Consider the following 23,552-nt stretch of genomic DNA (forward strand, 5'->3'; position numbering starts at 1 on the left):
TCCTACAGTGCAGAGGACAGGCCCCTGCAACAAAGATTTATCCAACCCAAAACGTCTGTAGTGTCAAGATTAAGAAAGCTGATGTAGATTAAGAAGTTTAATTTACTTTTAGAGACAGAGTCTCCCTTGGTTGCCCAGGCTGGAGTACAGAGGTGAGGTTGTCTCACAGCAGCCTCCAACTCCTGGGCTCAAGTGATCTTCCTGCCTCAGCCTCCTGAGTAGCTGGGAATACAGGTGTGTGCCACCACACCTGGCTAATTTAAAAAATGTAGAGAGAGAGAGTCTCACTTTGTTGCCCATGCTGGTCTCAAACTCCTGGCTTCAAGAGATCCTCCTGCCTTGGCTTCCCAAAGTGCTGGAATTACAGGTATAAGCCACCACGCCCAACCAATTCAGAAGCTTAATAACATGACCTCCATAACCTGCTACCCAGTGTAACAACTAGAACATAATCCGTGCTATCCTATCAACTGTGTCCCTTTCCCATACCCTGCCCCTCCACTAGAAGGCCTTTACCTGATTTTTTTTTTCCTTTTCTTTGGTCAGTATTCTCTTACATCTTTTTAAAATAATCCTTTTACATTTTAGAGGTATTCTAAAGAATTTTTTGTTTTACTTGATTTTGAGGTTTTATAAAAATGATGTTATATTGCTTTTAGTCTTCTGTGACTTGGTTTTGTTTCATTCCATATGTTACATGTTTCTAAGATTCATCCATGTTGATCTGTTTCGCTATACTTTATTTTCTGTTAGTGAATATTTCAGATATATATATATTTTTTGTGTGTATGTGTGAGATAGAGTCTTGCTCTGTTGCAGTGGCTTGATCTCGGCTCACTGCAACCTCCGCCTCCTGGGTTCAAGCGATTCTCGTCCCTCAGCCTTGCGAGTAGCTGGGATTGCAGGTGTGCCCCACCACGCCCAGATCATTTTTGTGTTTTTAGCAGAGACGGTGTTTCACCATGTTGGCCAGGTTGGTCATGAACTCCTGACCTCAGGTGATCCACCTGCCTTGGCCTCCCAAAGTGTTGGGGTTACAGGTGTGAGCCACCGCAACTGGCCTATGTTGTCTTTTTGAACAAAGTTCTGAATTATAATATTACTGACCTTATCACTCTTTTCTTTTATGGGTAGCTCTTTTTGCTTCTTGTTTAAAAATTCCTTCCTTCCCTGAGGTCAGAATGATTTTGTCCAATACATTATTATTATTATTATTATTATTATTATTATTATTATTTTGAGATGGAGTCTTACTCTGTAGCCCAGGCTGGAGTGCAGTGGCGCCATCCCGTCTCACTGCAACCTCCGCCTCCTGGGTTCAAGCAATCCCCCCACCTCAGCCTCCCGAGTAGCTAGGATTACAGGCATGCACCACCATGCCTGACTAATTTTTTTGTATTTTTAGTAGGGACGAGGTTTCACCGTGTTGGCCAGGCTGGTCTCGAACTCCTGACCTCAAGTGATCCCCCTACCTTGGCCTCCCAAAGTGCTGCGATTACAGGTGTGAGCCACCACCCCCAGCCTGTCCAATACATTCTTTTAAAGATTGTAAAGTTTCTGCTTTCACTTTAAATCTTTAATACATTGAAATTGACTTGTATTTGCTCAACAGTTGTTTCACACTAATTTCTTCAGTGATGTGCCATGCCAAATCTCCTTTATATCAAGTTTTCATAAATACATAGGTCTGTTTCTGTGCTCTCTGTTCTGCCAATTTGTCTGTTTTTGTACCAGTGCCACACTGTTAATGTCTATAGCTTTGCAATAATACTTGGTATCTTGTAGGCCAAGTCTCCCAGCCTATTTCATCTTCTTCAAGAGTGTTTTGGCTATATTTCTCTTCTGATTTTTCATATAAATTTTAGATTTAATGTTTCAAGTTTCATGAAAAATGCTCCTGGGATTTTCATTGGAATTGCATAGTAATTATAGAACAATTTGTAGATAATTTACTTCTTTATAAAACAGTATTGTCCTCCAATTTTTTAACATGGCATATTGCTTCACCTGTTTAAGTTATTTTTAAATGACTTTTAATAAAGTTTTATAACCTTCTCTTGAAGGTCTGACATATCTGAAACAAAAGTTCTTGTAAGTCTATTTCATAGTTTATTGTTTCTTTTTGTTCTTACATATGGTATCTTTTTTCCTATGTGTGTTCATGTGTTTTTGACAGTGATATGCTGATTTGCCTTGGAATTTTATTTGTGAGAGTTCTTTGATGACTTGAATGAAGTGCATTCCCTCAGAGAGGATTTGCATTTAATGATGCCAGATATAGCATATATTTTAAATGAAATGTATTATTATATTTTACATAAATGTTGGTCTACTACCCAGACCCTGATTTCTTAGTAACGTTTTCTGTTAAAGAGAACTTGGATTCTTTGAATAAATGACTGATTCTAAAGCTGGGGCAGAGAATGTACAAGATGAGCCTGGAGCATCTTGTTGGGCCAGAAAATTTCCTTACAAAGTAATCAAAAAATGATAGGAATATGTCAAAAGGACATGGGAAGCAACTTGAAGAGGCTTCTGCTGGTTAAATCTGGGACAATTTGAGCATCAAAGTAAATAATGAGAGTAATGGATTATAATCCATTGAATAAAATAAGATAGCTAGCTTCCTGGCTAGTTAGATAAGAAGGGAAGCTCACCGGATACAGTGGCTCACACCTGTAATCCCAGCACTTTGGGAGGCTGAGGTGGGTGGATTACTTGAGGCCAGGAGTTCAAGACCATTCTGGCCAACATGGTGAAACACGATCTCTACTAAAAATACAAAAAATTAGCTGGGCCTGGTGGTGCACGCCTGCAATCCCAGCTTCTCAGGAGATTGCAGTGAGCTGAGATCGCGCCAGTGTACTACAGCCTGCCTGGGCAACAGAGTGACAGCCTAAGCTTCTCCTGACAGAATAATGTCAACTAATAACTGGATTGAAAATGACAGTTAGAAAATCACTATTTTATAACCAGTATAGTAGTATTTGGTAGAAACAAGAATAATTAATGCTAAAGTAGAGGGGGAAAGTTTGATGAGGAATAAGATATTTACATAGTCTCAAAGTACCTTTCACAAATTACTTGTTAATCACAAAGGGAAAAAATGGTAACTTTACAGTAGAGAAATTTGGCAGACAATATCTTGCCCAAGTGATTAAAGTTAATATAATGAATAATGGGACTGACTGGCATCATGTGTCTCCTCATATGATGCACTGAGAAGGATATAATATCATTTATGTGGTATTTCTGTTGGGGGGAAGCATAATCTGAATCTAATCATGAGGATACATCAGATAAACCTAGTTTAAGGAACATTCTGCAAAGTAACTGGCCTGTACTTATTAGAAGTGTTAAGATTTTAAAAGATAAAAACTGAGGAACTGTTCCAGATTAAAGGAGACTCCAGAAACATGCCAACTAAATGTAATGCATGGTCCTAGATTGGATCTTGGGGCAGATGGTGCTCTAAAGAATACTGTAGGAACAATAGGTGAAATTTCAATAGGGACTGTGGATTAGATAGGGGTATTGGATGAATGTTAAATTTCCTGATTTTGATAATTGTACTGTTGTTATGTAAGAGGATACTTTGAATCTCAGAAAATACCAACATAATTATTTAGGGATGAAGAGTCATGATATCTACAATTTACCCCCTAACGCTTCAGAAAAGATATAGACAGATACATAGATAGATAGATAAAATAATGAAACAAAAGTGACAAAATATTGGCAATGACTGAACCTGTTTGGAGGATATAAGAGAGTTCTTTATACTGCTGCAACTTTTCTATAAGTTTGAAATTATTTCAAGGTTAAAAGTTGCCTCCAAATTGTGAAATCCTGTTTCATCACAGATAGTGTGAGACGCACTAGCCTAACATGTGATCAGAATTTGTAATTTCATAACACACAGAATGTGTGTTTGAGAAGAATGTGTGTGTCCGCCCAATTGTTGAGTGCTATTTTTTGTTTGTTTGTTTGTTTTGTTTTGTTTTGTTTTTGAGACAGAGTCTCACTCTGTCTCCAAGGCTGTAATACAGTGGCTCTATCATCTCGGCTCACTGCAACCGCCACTTCCCGGGTTCAAGCGATTCTCCTGCCTTAACCTCCCGAGTAGCTGAGATTACAGGCGCACACCATCACGCCCAGCTAATTTTGTATTTTTAGTAGAGATGGGGTTTTGCCATGTTGGCCAGGCTGGTCTCGAACGTTAGACGTCAGGTGATCCACCTGCATTGGCCTCCCAAAGTGCTGGGATTACACGCGTGAGCCACCGTTTTTACATATGTTCAAAAATTCAAGATTGGTGTTTGTGTTATCCAAATCTTCTTTATATTATTTTCGTCTTTTTAACCTACCAATGAAAGATGTGTTGAAATCATTCACTATATTGTTGATTTGTCAGAATTCTATCCACTTTTGCTTTATATGCTTTGAAGTTATTTTCATTAAGTGCGAGTAAATTTAAGACTGCTCATTATTCCTTTGTGCACTTTAGTTACCACTTTCAGAATAATTTTCCTTTCTCCTGAAATACATCTTTTAGAGTTTTTTGTGTGTGTATGTAGGCCTGCTGGTGGCAAATTCTCTGTTTTTGTTTTCAGAAGATAAACCCTAATTATTGAAAGATAGTTTTGTTGGGGATGTGATTCTAGATTGACAGTTGTTTCCCTCAGAACTTTGAAGATGTCATTCCTCTTCTTTGTCTTCCTTTGTTGCTGTCGAGGAGTTTGCTTTTAGCCTTATTACCTTCCTTTTGCAAGTGATCTCATTTTCTCTGGATATTTTAAAGACTTTATTCTTTGCCTTTGTAATTAGGCAGATTTCTCTAGGAGGTGTCTAGTGTGGATTTCTTTTTACTTACCCTGCTTGGTATATCTTGTGCCTCTTCCATTTATGAATTCATGTCTTTCATCAGCCATTTTCTTTTTGAATATTGACTCTATTCTATTCTCTGTCTGTAGATCTCCAATGAAAGACTATTAGATCATATTCTTCTGTTATCCATTTCTATTCTCTCCTTCATATTTTCCATTTCCTTAACTTTCTGTGATGCATTCTGGGTAATTTCTTCAGCTCATCTACCAGTTCTTTAAGTCTCTCTTAAACCATGTATTATGTTGGTGCAAAAGTAATTGTGGTTTTTGCCATTGAAAGTAATGGCAAAACCATAATTACTTTTGCACCAACCTATATCTCTTACCTTTTTACCGCATGTACAAAAATGTGTATTATTCCATGGATAAGTGTTTCATGAATTTAACCATGAGCAACAATGACACTTACAATATAAAAATGCAATTATAAGTTAAAATTATTGTTATTCTTATTGATTCCATTTGATTGTTGTTTGCCTGGTAAAACTAAAATTGTAATGTAGAAATACAACAATATGCATCTTCCATTGAGCTCACTATATTTGTTTACCCTCAAAGTAATTGCTAGACCTTGGGTGTTTACACTGAGATCCCTCTCCTCCCATTTTTTTCTCTTTCTTTTCAGAGTGATAAGAGGGGAAGTGAGAAGGGAGAAGATTTCCAGTTGGCAAAGAATGAAAAAGAAAGAAAAATAATCCTATTCTGTTAGGCCATGCAACCCCATAGGGTCCAAAGTGAATGCCTTTGTAGGAGGTAGATGACACTTGGTGAGCATTGGTACCTCTGTCTTAAAGAAACCAATTATAACCCGTAGTGCAGAGCCTCTCCTTCACAATGAGGCCTGGTGGCAGCAGTGTCAGTAGGGGGCCAGAGCAAATAAACAGGGGCTCTAGTTAATTATGGAAAACTTGCAACTAGGACATATTTGTTATTCCCAATGCTCCCAACCAACATTCTCTCATCTTCCGACATCTTTTCTTCTCTCTCTTTCTGCTACCTTTTCAGACCTTAAAAGATTCCATTAGGGACTTTAGTGAGAAAAATGCAATATTTTAGGATTATTAAATGGTGTGGTTTTTAGTTTTTTTGTATTGTGTTAAAATATACATAAAATTTACCATTCATCACCATTTTCAAGTGTACAATTCAGTGGCATTCAGTACATTCACATTATTGTTGTAACCATCACCACTGTCCGTCTCCAGAACTTTTCATCATCCCAAACTCAAACTCTGCACGTATTAAACGATAATTTCCCATTACCCCCTCTCCTCAGCCCCTGGTAACCATTATTCTACTTTTTATCTTTACAAATTTGACTATTCTTGGTACCTCATGTAAGTGGAATCCTACAATACTTCTTCTGTGTCCAGCTTGTTTTGCTTAGCATAATGTTTTCAAGGTTCATCCATGTCATAGTACACTGAGTTTTCAAGAAGCATTTATTTCAGTACACAAGGTCGTCTATTCAGTATCAGTTTCAGGCAGCTGCTGGTTTTAGGACTAGAGAAAGTTGTCTCTGCCTAACAGATCCTTTACTGTCAAATTTCTTGCTGCAGACTTCCAAATATAAAAAGAGTGGTCTAGAGAAAAGCAAGTGAGAATGTCATGTCACTGCCATATATTACGTTATTCTGAATTAACTTCAACAGTAAAAAATGAAATACTGATTAATTTCTCCCAACAACATTTTGATATGCTCCTTGCACCTCCAAAAAGCCTAAAACTCCTGAGATGGTTTTTTTCTCCAGGGACTGCCTAAGGAATCTGAGGAATCTTTCCCCCTCTTATGGAAGAATTTGTTCATGTTCAGAATAGAGAAAAATTAGAAGGAGAACCAGAAAGAGGAGAAAACATGTAAGCAGTTTCCTCTAACTTGACTGAAGGACCACAGTTGGAACAATAAAATGATCCAGCGCTTCTCTCCCTTCTGGAAGGGTTTAATGTTTGATGTCACCAGGTCTTTTCTCCCTTGCATATGCATTTCCCCTTCATCTACACGGGCTGCCCCAGGGGTATCTCCACAGAGCAGAAATCCTCAGAGAAGCTTAAAGATATGTAGGGTAAGAGGAGCCCCAGGAATGAAGATTTAAGAACAAAATAGAAAAATAAAAGAAAGTAGAAGCTAGTTCCCTATCTGGACTTGAATGTTCAGAATATTTAAAATGTTTGCTTTAACAATAGTCTGTGGTGGGCAAAATAGATGATAGTCACATGACTTGTATTCTTAAGAAGCAAATTCAAAAAAAAAAAAAACAGTTCTGAACAGAAATGAAAAAATAAGATAAATTGCATAGTTCTGTTTGTATGTTTGTTTGTTGTTTGTTTGAGATGGAGTCTGGCTCTGTCACCCAGGCTGGAGTGCAGTGATGCGATCTCGGCTCACTGCAACCTCCGGCTCCCCAGTTCAAGCAATTCTCCTGCCTCAGCCTCCTGAGTAGCTGGGATTACAGGGACACACCACCATGCCAGGCTAATTTTTGTATTTTTAGTAGAGATGGAGTTTTGCCATGTTGGCCAGGCTGGTCTTGAACTCCTAATCTCATGATCCGCCCGCCTTGGCCTCCCAAAGTGCTGGGATTACAATGCTTACACCTAGAACAGATCTGTCACCTTTCAAACTTACAGTGTGGACTTATTTTGTTTTCAATGCGTTGATATTTATGGTACCTGTGGATAGTCCATGTACTGAAATAAAATTGATTTAGGAATTTTGTAAGTGTTCTAAAGGCATGCACAAGTGCATACATACACACACACTATATATATAGTGTGTGTGCATGTGTGTGTGTATAAATGAGTAACCTTAGACTTAGATTTGTTAGATAAGGAAGGTTTCAACCTTCCCCAAAATGCAAATGGAGAATTTCAAGCATATAAACCAAATATTGGCATTATATCTCTGGAACACAAACATCTTATGTTACTTTATGGTACTTATATAATGGCCTGAGTGCTCTAGTTTTTGCCAATATATTTTACATAATTTTGTATACAATTTTAGTGGTATAGAAGGTAAATGACACGACACTAAGGAATTGTGTAACAAAATGACTTCTTGGTTCCCTACAGCTGTAAGTATGAAAACACATCGGCCGGGCACGGTGGCTCATGCCTGTAATCTCAGCACTTTGGGAGGCCGAGGCGGGTGGATCACAAGGTCAGGAGATCGAGACCATCCTGGCTACATGGTGAAACCCCGTCTCTACTAAAAATACAAAAAAATTAGCCGGGCGTGGTGGTGGGCGCCTGTAGTCCCAGCTACTAGGGAGGCTGAGGCAGGAGAATGGCGTGAACCCGGGAGGCGGAGCTTGCAGTGAGCCCAGATCGCTCCACTGCGCTCCAGCCTGGGCAACAGAGCGAGACTCCGTCTCAAAAAAAAAAAAAAAAAAAGACACACTATGAAAAGGCAACAAGCTTCTTCCAGGCAATGGAAGGCTTTTTGGGGGAGAAAAGAAAGTGAATTACAGGTTTAAACCTAGGAATGTCATTTTTTGAATGTTGTTTAAAATGTTTTCAATCCTTCTAGTGGTTTGTGAGCTCCTGGGGTTTCTGGAAGGTGTTTGGGAACTGGATAGCGGGTTAGTTCATGCCTTTAAAAGCCAATACATTTCCATTTCTACTTTATAACCAAGTAATAAGCCAATTATGTATGTATTTTATATACACAGACACGTATTTATTTTTACTTCAAAACAAAATGGTTTGAGGCCTTTCAAGAAAGTGCAAGTGGAGAAGTCACAGGGGGCAGGGTGAAGACCACTTGGTGGTGCCCACGAACTAGGTTTCTCCGTTGGCTTATCTCTTAGTGGATCATTGCTAGCAACCAGGGTGTTTTTAAGCATTTGACAGTTTTCCATCACTTTTATTCGCCTTCATATATTGTTTCATTTATATCCTTAATACCTCTTGTTTTAAAGACAGGAGACAAAAAGAACATGGATATTTAAATACAAGTTAATGAGGAACTTTAAAATAACAATAATTCTACAAATTTACCTCAAGATACTCTACCAGATTCATAAGTTAAATTTATCTGATCAAAATTCTTGTGTCACATGTCAAGATGTTTCTTATACAGCAAAAATCAGTAGAAAAGAAAAAATAGGCCAGGCGCGTGGTGGTTCACACCTGTAATCCCAGTACTTTGGGTAGCCAAGGCAGGAGGATTGCTTGAGGCTTGGAGTTCAAGACCAGCCTGGGCAACATAGTGAGATCCCGTCTCTATAAAAAATATTAGAAAATAAAAAAGAAAAGAATAAAATGAGGCTTTTTAAAAATTGGCAATAAGGCTGGGTATGGTGGCTCATGCCTGTAATCCCAGCACTTTGGAAGGCTGAGGCAGGTGGATCAATTGAGGCCAAGAGTTTGAGACCAGCCTGGCCAACATGGTGAAACCCTGTCTCTACTAAAAATACAAAAATTAGCCAGGCATGGTGGTGCATGCCTGTAATCCCAGTTACTTGGGAGGCTGAGGCAGGAGAATTGGTTGAACCTGGGAGGTGGAGGTTGCAGTGAGCTGAAATTGCACCACTGCACTCCAGCCTGAGTGACCCTGTCTCAAAAAAAAAAAAAAAAAAAAAAAATTGGCAATAAAAACAACCTGTTGCTTCATGGAGGACAAACCTACTTGCAAAGCTCAGTCTGATATCATTTTTTAAACAAAACTCTAAGAACAAGTCAGTCAGTTATGTTAAAACCAAATATTAGATTATGAAAAGAGTTTTTGTCTATTTTTACAGGATAAGATACAAATAAATTTCAGTCTTTCTTTTAATATGTATTCTGTTCCCAAACCAGAAACAAAGCAGTTTTTAAACTTGATTGTCAATAAATCTGCTTTCTCCTACACAATCAATGAAAAGTAATCTAAACAGATTACTTTTACGTCAGTATGACAGTGTATCAGGCCGGGTGCAGTGGCTCACATCTATAATCCTAGCTTTATGGGAGGCCTAGGCAGGTAGATTGCTTGAGCCCAGAATTTCAAGACCAGCCTGGACAACATGGCGAAACCCCATCTGTATTAAAAAAAAAAAAAAAAAAAAAAAAAAAGACCATATGTCTGTAGTCAGATGGAAAAAGTAAAAATATGCAATAAACACATATATGTAATAAACACATATGAATAATATTAAGGACCATATTTTAAAATAAACTTGATAATAAATTTTTAATAATAATATCTACGATAAAATGTTTTACTTAAATTTCCTTCTTTATCATGCCACACAGAAATGGCAAAATGAGTAACAGAATTTGCAAAATTATGTGGTAGAGTGAAAGAGGTTTGCAGTAAAAAAAAAAAAAGAAAAGAAAAGAAAAGAGAGAAGTATGGGACCATGTGGATAGTCTCTGTAATCAGTCACCTGAACCACTTCTAACACTCAAAAGACTTATGAGAATAAAAATATGTATTATTAGCAAAATAAATCTTACTCCTTCCTGTCCGTCTGTAATTATCCTTTAGCTTGACCGTGTATGAGAGAAAATTTACATTTCACTGTTTAATCTATTTAAAGATGAACATTTCCCACTAAATCAGGATGCACCTTATAATCAGTAGCATCTAACAATATAAGTCAGCCAGGTTGCAGCTGTGACTATAGTTAGAATTGCACATGTGTCAACATCAAATGAGCCAGGATCAAAACTTGCAGAATGGCGGGGCTCAGTGATTCACACCTATGATCCCAGCACTTTGGGAAGCCGAAGTGGGTGGATCACTTGAGGTCAGGAATTCAAGATCAGCCTGGCCAAGATGGTGAAATCCCGTTTCTACTAAAAATACAAAAATTAGCCAGGCATGGTGACAGGCGCCTGTAATCCCAGCTACTTGGTAGGCTAAGGCAGGAGAATCGCTTGAACCTGGGAGGCGGAGGTTAAAATGAGCTGAGATCGCATCGCTGCACTCCAGCTTGGGCGACAGAGCAAGATTCCACCAAAAAAAAAAAAAAAAAAAAAAAAAAATTGCAGAATCGGTGTCAGCAACTTGGAAGAAAACTCTGCAAACGTCCTATTTTTTTTTTTTTAAACTCCTAGGAACCAAATTGTTGTGGAGAAGGAGCAAATCAGACATGTTTAGCAACATTCTTTAAGCAGGAGTCAGAAGTAAGCTAACACTATATAACTGCTAGGCCAGCTTAGGAGCCCAGGACCGATGACTCTTAGTTGTTTTATGGATTATTTTAAGAAATGCTGCATCATCAAATTCTTAATATAGAGGATGATACATAGATAAGTGTAGACATCAAAGAGTCTGAGTCAAATGCTGAATGTGGAAAAGTTTTAGGAATACCTAAACCAATTTATTTTGCTTAATGTTTCTTTTTCATGTACAAGTATGCAATATGAGAAAATAATCTACATTTAATTAAATTTATAACAGCCCTTACAATAAGTATAAAATGAACATTCTGATCATGTCATAGTTTAACTTGCCTTTTTTTTCTTAATGGCAAAAAACCAATGATGCTTCTTACAATGATAGCATCTTAGACTCAATGAAAAGTGGGGATGAAATGAAATTTGGGGGTACAGTACTTTCCCCTCTTCTCCTAAAACAGATAATGAGCTTGAATGATCTACAATGTTTGCTAACTCTACTGCTTTCCTAACTGCTTCTCGTGGTGTTCCATTTTAATAAAAAGCTGTAGGCTGTTCTTATTTTTGTTTGATATGGGGACTTTTTTTTGGCCCAAGACTTTTAATATCATGTGGTCCCTATTTAACTCTCCCTAAAATATTTCTTGGGAGGAGAAATTCTAGTAGTTCAGTTTCGCTTGTATGATTTCTTTCAAAGTGTCAATTTACTCTTGTTTCCTTTGCTAGGGGTGCAGGCTGCATCTTTATTGAAATGTTCCAGGGTCAACCTTTGTTTCCTGGGGTTTCCAACATCCTTGAACAGCTGGAGAAAATCTGGGAGGTAAGAGAATTCTTCTTCTAAAGAAAATGAAATATCTGCATTTTAAGTTTTGAACCAAATTTGCCTTACAGACAAATGAAGCAGTCCATCTGCTTTGAGATATTAAGCCGTATATTAAGATTGTAGAAACTGTAGCATTTGCCACAGCTATAAGCACTCTGGGAATGTGTGGTCAGGAAACTCCCTGTTGCCCCATAGCAGCCCATGAATCCAGCTCACTGAATGACATTCAGGTCTCCTGCTACCCATCATTATTATTGTCTTAACCTCCCCAGGGCAATTTCTGTCATTACTACTCAGACACGCCCCTACTTTGCTACCTCCAGTTCTAATGCTACCATATATTTGGCCCTGGATCTTTGTCAACTGAAAATAAGACAGAGAATTTTCAACTGGGTGCAGTGGCTCATGCCTGTAATCCCAGCACTTTGGGATTGTTTTGAGCCCAGGGGTTCGAGACCAGCCTGGGCAACATGGCAAAACTCCGTCTCTACAAAAACATACAGAAATGAGTGGGCTGTGTGGCGCACACCTTAGTCCCAGCTACTCAGGAGGCTGAGATGGGAGGATTGCTTGAGCCCAGGGAGGTCGAGGCTGCTGTTAGCTATGATGATGCCACTGCACTCCAGGCTGGGCAACAAAAAAAAAGACACAGAATTTTCATAGAACCCTGATAGAACAGAGGCTTTCCCTCTTAGTGTGAGAGAAGTGTACCATTTATCATGCTTATCCACAACTAAGTTCCTAAAGTGTCAAGGTGCCTTTGTGTGTGTATGTGGCTCTATTTCTTAATTCATTATTTATCCCTACCTCATTTGCCTACAATATGCTTTGTTTTTATGGCCCTTATATAGTACCACAGTCATACTATAGTCATCTGTATATTTCCTTTTTTGGTCATATTTTTATTGTGGTAAAATATATAAAACATGAAATTTACCATCTTCACCCTCCTTAAGTGTACAGCTTATCGGCATTAAGTACATTTGTATAGTTGCGCCACCATCACCACCATCCATTTCCAGAACTTCTCTATCATCCCTAACAGAAGCTCTGGACCCACTAAACAATAACTGCCCGGCTTCTATCCCCTAGCCTCTAGTAACCTTTAATCTACTTTCTGTCTCCCTGAATTTGCCTCTTCTAGGTACCTCATATAAGTGGAATCATACAAATTTGTCTTTTTGTATCTGACTTATGTCACTTAGCATATTTTCAAGGTTCATCCATGTTGTAGAAAGTGTCAAGGTGCTTTAAATCGGCGGGGTGCAGGGGGGTACTTTATTACTTGCTATCCTGGATCCTGCTCCTTGTCTTCTGGCTAAAATAAAATGTACTTTGTGAAATTAAGACATTTTATAGAGATTGATTACTGACATTAAATTTTCTTCTAGAAACATGGGGACTATTATGAAGGAACATGGGAAAAACTGGGAAGCATTCACAACTAAAAAAAAAAAAAAAAAAAAAATCCAAGCCAAAAGACTTTTTCTAAAAACGTCCTTGCAAGGCAGAGAAATCCTTTCTTCACATTGTGTTATTGGGTGCTATAACATCATCTAAGCTGGAGACAGCCTACTGTAATAGCTTTGGAGTCAGAAGACCTGGGTTTGAATTCTAGCCATTTTCTAGCTAAATGAACAAGGGCAAGTTATGTAGTCCCTCTGAACTTTCATTTCCTTGTCTGTAAAATGGGAACAATGATAAGGACTTTCTAAATCTTGCTTTGAGAATTCCATGAGAACAAATGCATAACAAGCTCCATGCACCATAAATGCTCAATAGACGTTTGCTTTCTTCCTGTCTCATACAAATTGTTGTACGATGTTTCAGTAACCTAACTGCTAGCAAGTATTACCTGAAATTTAACCCGATTGTTCTCTTCTTTCACTTAGCAGTATTACTTCTTGTCCACAATAGAGGAAGCACAATTGCAGTTCTGATACTGCAATGATGTTTTATACATTTGCAGAGTTTTTCCTGGTCATTTAATCAGGAAACAACACTTAGTGGTTATTCACCATATATAAGGTGAGTAACTCTACAAGACTCTACAAGGTCTTGTAAGAAGCTGTAAGCCAAGGGGGAAAAAAAAAGAATAAGAAAAACACATGATCTGTATTTTCAAGTGTTGTTCAGTCTAGGTAGAGCAATGGTGACGTATAAGTAAATATATGTGAAACAAACATAAGTTATGTATATATGTAAAAGGATGTATCTAAAGATAGTTAATATAAATTGTAATACTGAAATAAGATGTGCTATTAGGATATTTGAAGAGTAGTTTATTTGAAAAAAAATGTAAGTATATCCTTATATGCTATTAGTATTTGAAGAGTTGTATATAAACTGATTTTTTTCTTTTTTCTTTTTTTTTTTTTTTTGAGGCAGAGTCTCGCTCTGTCGCCCAGGCTGGAATGCAGTGGTGTGATCTTGGTTCACTGCAAGCTCCACTTCCCCGGTTCAAGCAATTCTCCTGCCTTAGCCTCCTGAATAGCTGGGATTACAGGCACATGCCACCACGCCAGGCTAATTTTTGTATTTTTAGTAGAGACAGGGTTTCACCATGTTGGTCAGGCTGGTCTCAAACTCCTGACCTCGTGATCCACCTGCCTTGGCCTCCCAAAGTGCTGGGATTATAGGCATGAGCCACCGTGCCTGGTCTTGTAAACTGATTTTTAAAATACAATATACAGTTAGGCATAGTCATGTGTGCCTATAGTCCCTACTGCTTGGGAGGCTGGCAGGAGGATCGTTTGATCCCAGGAGTGTGGGCAACGTAGTGAGACCCCCATCTCTAATAATAATAAATGTAAATTTAAAATAACCCTTTAAAATACGACATACTATCTTTGAATGACGATACAATTTAAAAAGCAATCATTTGATGATTCTTTAGTGTATAGTTAGCACAGCACTTAGAAAAATCATAGAATGAAGTGAGCAAGATGCTTCTCAAGGCCTGATCACTCTTTAGGACTCACAATGGGCTAGGTACTATGCTGGAAAGAGAAAAACTAATAATTTTCTAACCTGCTTGAGACATAGTGGTATAAATGATAACACAGCTGCTAAACATGATGACTTTCTCACTTTGTCCGCAGAGCAAGAAACTACAGATGCAATAAGAAAATTGCATTCAATAACATGGGACTGTAGATAACAAACTAACTTCATTTCTTTGTATACATGCCCTGTATTGGGATTGCTGGATCATATGGTAGTTCCATTTTTAATATTTTGAGGAACCTCCATACCATCTTCCATAATGGCTGTGCTATTTACATGCCCACCATCAATGTGCAAATGTTCCCTTTCCTCTGCATTCTTGCCAACACCTCTTTCATCTTTTTGGTAATGGTTGTGAGGCGATATCTCACCATGGTTCTAGTCTTCATTTGTCTGATGACTAATGATATTGAGCATTTTTTCATATACCTCTTGGCCATTTGTAGGTCTTCTTTTGAGAAATGTGTATTGAGGTTTTTAGTCCATTCCTGCTACCATAACAAAATCCCTTAGAGTGGCCATTTCATAAAGAACAGAAATTGACCGGGTGTGGTGGCTCATGCCTGTAATCCCAGCACTTTGGGAGGCCAAGGCAGTTGGATCACCTGAGGTCAGGAGTTCAAAACCAGCCTGGCCAATATGGTGAAACCCCATCTCTACTAAAAATACAAAAACTAGCTGAGTGTGGTGGTGTGCACCTGTAGTCCCAGCTACTTGGGAGGCTGAGACAGCAGAATTGCTTGAACCCAGGAGGTGGAGGTTGCAGTGAGCCGAGATCATGCCACTGCACTCCAGCCTGGGCAATAGCGTGAGACTTCGTCTCAAAAAAAAAAAAAAAAAAAACACAAAAAGGAACAGAAATTTGTTTCTCACTGTTCTAGAGGTTGGAAAGTCCAAGATCAAGGCACTATAGGCTCTTGTCCAGTGAGAGATTTGGCTTCCAAGTTAGTGCCTTGTCGCTGCATCCTCCAGAGAGGACAAATTCTGTGTCCTTACGTGGTGGAAAGGCAGAAGAGCAAACAGGCCTGGCTGATTCTCTCCAGCTCCTTTATAAGGGCATTCATCTCCGTCCTTGTGTCCTAATCACCCGCTGAAGGCCCCACCTCTTAATACTGTTGCATTGGGGGTAAAGTTTCAACATGAATTATGAAGAGAACACAAACATTTAAACCATAACAAGTGCTTTGCCCACTTTTTTTTTTTTTTTTTTTTGGAGATGAAGTGTCACTCTGTTGCCCAGGCTAGAATGCAGTGGCTTGATCCCAGCTCACTGCAAGCTCCGCCTCCCGGGTTCAAGCAATTCTCCTGCCTCAGCTTCCCGAGTAGCTGGGACTACAGGTGTGCACCACCACACCTGGCTAATTTTTTATATTTTGTAGAGACGGGGTTTCACTATGTTAGCCAGGCTGATCTCCAACTCTCAACTTCTGGTGATCCGTCTGCCTCAGCCTCCCAAAGTGCTGGGATTGCAGGCGTGAGCCACCGTGCCCAGCCCTTTGCCCACTTTTTAATGGTGGTGTCTTCTTGCTATTGAGTTCCTTGTATTTTTTTGATATTAACCCCTTATCAAATGTATGGCTTGCAAATATTTTCTCCCATCATGGTTTATCTCTTCACTCTATTGATTGTTTCCTTTGCTGTGAAGACACTTTTTAGTTTTATTTATTCCCATTTGTCTATTTTCACATTTGTTGCCTATAAGCAGGTTAGAAAATTATACAGATTATAAATAGTTCCTGAATTTGTGTTTTACTAAACATGGCCTACACAGATGAAAATAGGAAAGCTACTTCAGAATCTGTGATATTTGATGTCAGAAGTGCATCTCTGAAAGCAATGGGTCCATTCTAAATCTCTTAACCTCTAACCACAATTTGTTCTCCATTTATCCTGAGATCTCATTCTTAGGAATAAAAACACATTGAGAAGTCCTGAATCTTTGTTTTACTATTTTTCTGAAATGCTTGTAGTGTATGTGTTTACATCTAAATAATAGCTGTCACTACTTTCTGATCAATTTTAAAAACTGATTTTAAATAAGTATTTTTCATAAATAATCCTGGATTTAGTTCTAAAATCAGAATAAACGATGCAAACTTTAAATCCATTAATCAAAATGCTTTTAGTTTCCTTTCCAACAAAGGCAGATAAACAGCCCCTTCAGACCACTGTGGTTTGAAACATAGCACTCACTGGCTGCCTTTTAAGGGCCTTCAGGGAGGGAGTAAAACAACAATTTTTGGTTTTCAGTTTCCCAGACAGTGAAGGAGAGATTTAGTAATTTTCTCAAGTGAAAAAGAATTCAATAACTTTCAAATAGAAACTAAGGTCAAATTTCCAAATAAAGTATATTGAATTTTTGTTTAAACTTTTAAAATCTCAACTTTAAAGCTTTGAACGTAAGATTTAAAAAAATTTTTTTGGTATCTATTTTGTTGGCTTTAGTTAAATATCATACAAAGTAACCAACCATCTGGTAACTGTCACCTTAGAGAAAACATGATAGTGGTTGTTATGTATTTCTTCTATTGTTTTCTCTTCATTATCTTTGCTTTCTTTTCATTGCACTTTGCCAGCCAACAGAGGATGTATGGGTACATGTGATTCACACCCCCTTGTTTACACATGCATCTGTGCAAATACATAAGGTGGTAGGTTCAAAAAGAAGAATTAGCTTCCTGTCTCCTGGCCCTCTCCCACAAAAGAAGAATTAGTCCAGTTGGTTTTTCAAAATGGATTCCAGGATTCTTAGTGTTCCCTCGGGCTCAGGGTGGTTGGTAGGAAAAGCCTGTAATCCTCTCAGTTGCTTTTTAGTTTGTTTAGGGAATGGATCAAAGAAGGAAGATTTTACTGGGTGGCATGATTTTTTTATTATATGAGGGAAAATAGCACTTCAGTGTCTTTTGTTTAAAGACAAGCTTAACAGATGCCAAAAAGTACACCTCTCAGCCAGAGTCCCAGTCAACAAGCTGATAGATATTAAGATTCTGGATTCTTCATTGATTATATTCAGTCATTGTTGGGCAATTGACTCCCTGCCGTAATAATTGGGCCAGTATCTATAACCAGCATTTTACGGATGGATTCGCTAGACTCTTTCTGTAAGAGATGTTTCTAAAAAGAGTTATAGTGACATATGCTTCTAAGAAAAGTTATACTGTAGTAGTGTAATAAAAGCTACTAGCGTTTTATTAGTATTTCACAAAAACAATGTTACTCTAGCTACCATATATGACTGCCTATGGGCTTTTATGATTATTCTAAAAAAATACTAAGGTATTGCCTACCGGGGAACTCATGGTGATAGCTCCATCCAAAGTCTGAGCTGTTTTGGCTTTGTACTCCGAAAGACTTTATTTTCATACATCTTAACTAAAAACTAAGGCTTTAAATTGGTAATTCAAGGCCGGGCACGGTGGCTTACACCTGAAATCCCAGCACTTTGGGAGGCCGAGGCGGGAGGATCACGAGGTCACGAGATCGAGACCATCCTGGCTAACACGGTGAAACCCCATCTCTACTAAAAATACAAAAAAATTAGCCGGGTGTGGTGGCGGGCACCTGTAGTCCCAACTGCTCCGGAGGCTGAGGCAGGAGAATGGCATGTACTTGGGAGGTGGAGCTTGCAGTGAGGCTAGATCGCTCCACTGCACTCCAGCCTGGGTGACAGAGCAAGACTCGGTCTCAAAAAAAAAAAAAAAAAAAAAAAAAAAAAAAAAAAAAAAAAAAAAAATCGATAATTCAAAGCATAGGCCAGCTCTTTTTCAAGTGATGTTGTTCCCATAACAATCCATTAGTGAAAAACCAAATACCGTATTCCAAGCTGCTAGTCACAGAGAAAACAAGCAGATGAGATGAATGTGATAGAAAGGACTAGAGTTAGTTTTGGGGTCATCTGTAGCCAACATTCCATTGTGTGAAGGTCAGTAATCTGAATCCTTTTTAATTTGAGCACATTGGGGAACAGCTGAATACCCATACTGAGGCATAATTTAGGCTGTCAAGTGTCTCCTGTCAATATACATATTGTCATCTGATGTAAGGCAAAGAGACAGTCACTCCTGCTTCTTTATATCCCTACCTCCCAACATGGTGTCTTAATGCATGATGATCATGCAGTAAATCTTTAGTGATGAGAACACGACTTTAAGCAAGGCTGTATGATCTGCCTCAGAACAAGTGAGTCAGTAAGAATGCAGGCCCAGGACCATAGGAATGTATTACAGTTTTGCCCAAGAAACCACAAACGTTGGAAACACTCAGAGTTCTTTCTTGTATACATCAGCTGGTGTCATGCAATGGGACATATATCTGACTCTTCCCTGTTCTTTCCCTTATCTGTCCTGCATGTATCCATACCTCTTCCATCCACCTCTTCTCCCCACCTCACCTGTCTTTTTCTTTGTTTGGCTTTATATAGGTGTTGGGAGTTCCTACAGAGGATACTTGGCCGGGAGTCTCCAAGCTACCTAACTACAATCCAGGTAACATTGATCTGAGCTTCCGAATACTCTGAGAATTAATAATGTAAGGAGAGCACTGGCCACACTAACAGGGCGTTCTTTTTGTATTGTGAACTCAGCAGCAAAGATGGGTATAGAGGAATTTCTACATTCATATATTCCCTGACTAATCTTTGTATGAGGAAGACACTGAAATAGCAGTTGAGGTTAGACCAGTTCCCCAGCTCTGTAAAACAAGTAGCAAGCTGAATATAATTTGAAATGACTATTACTGCAGATTCCACATCCATTGTCAAATACCCAATGGCTCAAAAGAACAACTCAAAAGATGGGCTCACTTTTGGGCCCCCTGACTCTCATAAGTTTATTGATTAGATTGTTAAATTTCATTAAGTACAAAAAGAAAGCTAATGCAACAGAACACAGGTAGAGGCTCGCTAGGCCTAGGACATGCCAAGTAAGCTGTCTCTAGGTTGTACTTACTAAGAGTTCATTCATTGCCTGTAAACCTGACACTTGGTCATTTTCTCTCACACATTTGGTCTTTCAAGACTGGCTTCTGGGATGGATGTAGAAGTGCTAGAAGTGTTATCCATGGGGGAATTCTTTGAGAAGTTGTTGCAAGGCCACATCGGAGGGATCAGATTAAGCAGTAGTCACTTCAAGGATGTTGAGACAGAAGGGAGGAGACAGGCACTGAACTACAGGATGGAGGATCATATTAGAAGCTGAAGCAGCAAATAAAGACCATGCCAAAGCTGAGCTCTCACTGGCAGGGTTAAAGGGGAGGTAGAAAGGTACAGATAAGGACAAGGTTAGGGTGGATATGCTCCAAGCCAGATTTTCTAGTCTATAATTGTTCCATTACTAAAAACGAAATCTTCCCAAATTGTTGACCTTACTAACGTTTTTTATTTGTATTTTTATTTTTTTTTTGAGATGGAGTTTTGCTCTTATCGCCCAGGCTGGAGTGCAGTGGCACAATCTCAGCTCACTGCAACCTCCACCTCCTGGGTTCAAGCGATTCTCCTGCCTCAGCCTCCCCGAGTAGCTGGGACTACAGGCACCCGCCACCATGCCCAGCTAATTTTTTGTATTTTTAGTAGAGACGGGGTTTCACCATGTCGGCCACACTGGTCTCGAACTCCTGACCTCAGGTGATCCACTTGCTTCAGCCTCCCAAAGTGCTGGGATTACAGGCATGAGCCACTGCACCTGGCCTGCTGTCCTTACTAACTTTGGTATGAGATTGTCCTGGAAGGGTTTCATAAGAGCAAGGAATTTTTGGTAGAGTTAAAATGTGATTAAAGAAGAAAATAAAAGACATAGGGAGTTGGGGACTTTTTTTTTCTTCTTTTCTTCAGCATCCAATACTTTTGCTTACAGCTATCCATAGGGATCAGGCATCTTGAACCACCAGGATTATGGAAGCCCTACAGCAAGCTAAAGACTAACTGTAAAGTCCTTTCTGCTGCTGTGTGAATGGTTATATCCATTACTAAAGGCCTTAAAATCATTTGCAAATGGTTTATGATTTCTAACTATTTTTCTAGAGTTTAACACCTGAGAAAAATGCCATTCTCTAGTCACAGGGCTTGGAATAGTGCCTATTTCCATTGGTCTGAGATAGAGAAAAAAGAACAAGTTTCTTGTGGAGCCATGGTCCAGTCTGCAAATTACTCCTATCTCCAGTTGCCGTGGTTTCCAGGAGAACTTGGCTCTCATCTTTTCCTGCCCTGCCTGTACTTCTCCCTGTCCACTCTGTTCTCTATTTTCTGTCAGCTTCCTAACTGAGGATGCCAGCGGAAGTTCAGAGTCACAGATGGATTGTAGGAAACAATTTGGATGATGCCAACACAAAGCTACTGTGGTGGGCATATGCTGCTCCCCCAAACTTCAGACATTTGGGTTTCAGGTTAGTTCAGGCAATCAACAGTGATCCTTAATACAAAATGTCTTGGTGAGAGCAATAATCATAGAAACTTGGACAAAGTGCTTCCCTGCCAGATTGTGTGCTTAATAAGATAACTGGGTTCCAATAAAACAGAGAAAATATGTTGCATTTTTAAAAATTTCCTGTTGTTTCAAAACAATGTGCAGTTTTTCTATATAAGAAGAAAAGTCTCCAGGCCCAACATCCATAGGGCGCATCATCCATTGTTTTTCTTTTAAGTTTTCAATTTAATTCAAATAGGTCAAAAATTTTCAGGCACCTACTATCTGTCAGTTGCTGTGCCATGTGCTGGGGCTACGTAGATGGAGAGGGTCCATTCTTGAATCTCTAGTGTTTGAGTTTGGATTCATTCATCCACACTCTTTCACCAGTTCTCTTTGTTACTGGGGTGCTCATTTGTGAGCCCTGCTTCCATGGCTTGGGGAGTTTGTGGCTGTGGGCCAGGCTGAGCTTATGGAGCAAAGGGAATTGGAACCTTAGCCATAGCCAAGATGTCTAAACCTGGATTTGGAAATCTTAAAAGTCCAGCCTATCTTGGGCCATGGGGTCAGTACTATCGATAACTCAATCCCAAGGACTGTGTTTTAAAAGGGTCTTCAACATCTGCATTTCAGGAACATCCCCTTACATGAGTCAATAAGTTCCTTTTGAGCCACCCCCTACCCATCCCCATCCCTGAGCTGCTGTGGCTTCTACACACTTGAATGTCAATGATTAAGGGCAACAGAAGACAAGCTAGGAGCCAGGAAAGTGTCACAGATGAGCACTGTGTCAGCAGCATTCTGGATGAGCTTCCCATTCCTCTCCTTTTCATTCTAAGTAGTCCTAGGAGCCCCCAAACTTTGAATCAGCCAGTACAATTTTGAGGGAGTCCAATTGTCCGAAACTTGGGAGAACCATTCAGTGTCCATTTACACCCATGCCTCCATTTCTAGGCCTTATCTGGACACCTCTAGGAGGACAGCAAAGTTTCCATTTGTACAGCTTTTAAAAAGTCACCTGATGCTGACCCCGCCTGACAGATTTCTCTGACAGTTAACTGTTTTCTTGGAGCTTTGATGAGCGGGGTTGTAAGTTTTCTAGCCATCAATTCAGATTCTAGAGCCTGATTAAACCTGGGCAAGGTAAGAGGGTTGTGTGATTTTGGAAACTTACTTTTCCCTCCCTTCCTTCCTTCCTTCCTTCCTTCCTTCCTTCCTTCTTTCCTTCCTTCCTTCCTTCCTTCCTTCCTTCCTTCCTTCCTTCCTTCCTTCCTTCCTTCCTTCCTTCCTCCCTTTCCTTCCTTCCTTCCTTCCTTCCTTCCTTCCTTCCTTCCTTCCTTCCTTCCTTCCTTCCTTCCTTCCTTCCTTCCCTTCCTCCCTCCCTCCCTTCCTCCCTCCATTCCTTCTCTCTCTCTCTTTCCCTCCCTCCTTTACTTCCTTCTCTCTCTTTCACTCCCTCCCTCCCTTCCTTTCTTCCTTCCTTTCTTTCTGTCTCCCCCACTCCCCGTTTTAAGCAAGCTGGCTGAGAACTCTGTGTCCTCCACTTCAAAGGGCCAGTTGTCTTATTTTGATGTGGGCAGATTGAAAAGTAGGCTTTGAAAAGTAGGCGCTTTTTTTGTTTAATCTTTTCTCCTGGGATAGCTTTCAGAGCAATATATCCAAGTGTCAGTGAGGGGGTTCTGACGAGCACAGATTCCCAGACTCTCAGCAGGATCATTCTCTAACAGAAATATAAAAGTGAAATATTAAAAACCCTGGAACGTGAACTCCATCTACAGAGTACCCAGTATCTTGCCTACTTGCACCATGGGAAAAAAAAAATCTTGAAAAAAGAGGGAGGAGAAAAAAAGTGTTTTGAGTTAGAGGTTTACAGGTTTAGTAGAGCATAGTAACATCCCCTCAAAGAAGTGGGTGTTGCTCTGTGACCCCCCAAAACGCTCCTCCTTTGACTCAGCCGCCAGAACACTCACCCTCCTCCGGCAGTACACCCCCTTTTCACATGCTAACTGAGGCGCCCGTGATTGGCTGAACAATAAACTGGTCACACTTGCTAAAGGGCTGCCGTCTTTCACACAATTAACCAAGACACATTAATCAAGCTGGCTGGACGGGGCTGCGTGGGCCTCCTGCAGTGGGGGAGGGGAGAGAGTTTGGTAAGCCTTAATAATACTCCACAGGAAGCAATAGTAAAGAACCGCAAGCTGGAGGAGATTCTGCTATCAGAAAGTCGGAAGAGTTTAAAGCCCCAGTGGATGCCGTAGCTAGAATGGACAGGAGTTGTGGCGCTGAAGATCCCAGAAACTTAGAGCAAATTGAATGCTGGTCTTAGCTAAA

General features: G+C 39.6%; 1 protein-coding gene across 4 annotated transcripts in view; it reads left to right on the forward strand.

Moving 5' to 3' along the window:
- Positions 1 to 23,552, forward strand: part of CDK15 (cyclin dependent kinase 15) — a 132,506-nt gene that overhangs the window by 32,464 nt on the left and 76,490 nt on the right. For all 4 annotated transcript variants that reach the window (XM_030916582.1, XM_030916581.1, XM_030916583.1 and 1 more), the window contains 2 exons: positions 11,718 to 11,811; positions 19,241 to 19,304. In XM_030916582.1, coding sequence (XP_030772442.1) covers positions 11,718 to 11,811; positions 19,241 to 19,304 — 158 coding nt within the window. The remainder of the gene's footprint in view (positions 1 to 11,717; positions 11,812 to 19,240; positions 19,305 to 23,552) is intronic.

Source organism: Rhinopithecus roxellana, chromosome 14, assembly GCF_007565055.1.
Source record: "Rhinopithecus roxellana isolate Shanxi Qingling chromosome 14, ASM756505v1, whole genome shotgun sequence".
NCBI classification, from domain to species: Eukaryota; Metazoa; Chordata; class Mammalia; order Primates; family Cercopithecidae; genus Rhinopithecus; species Rhinopithecus roxellana.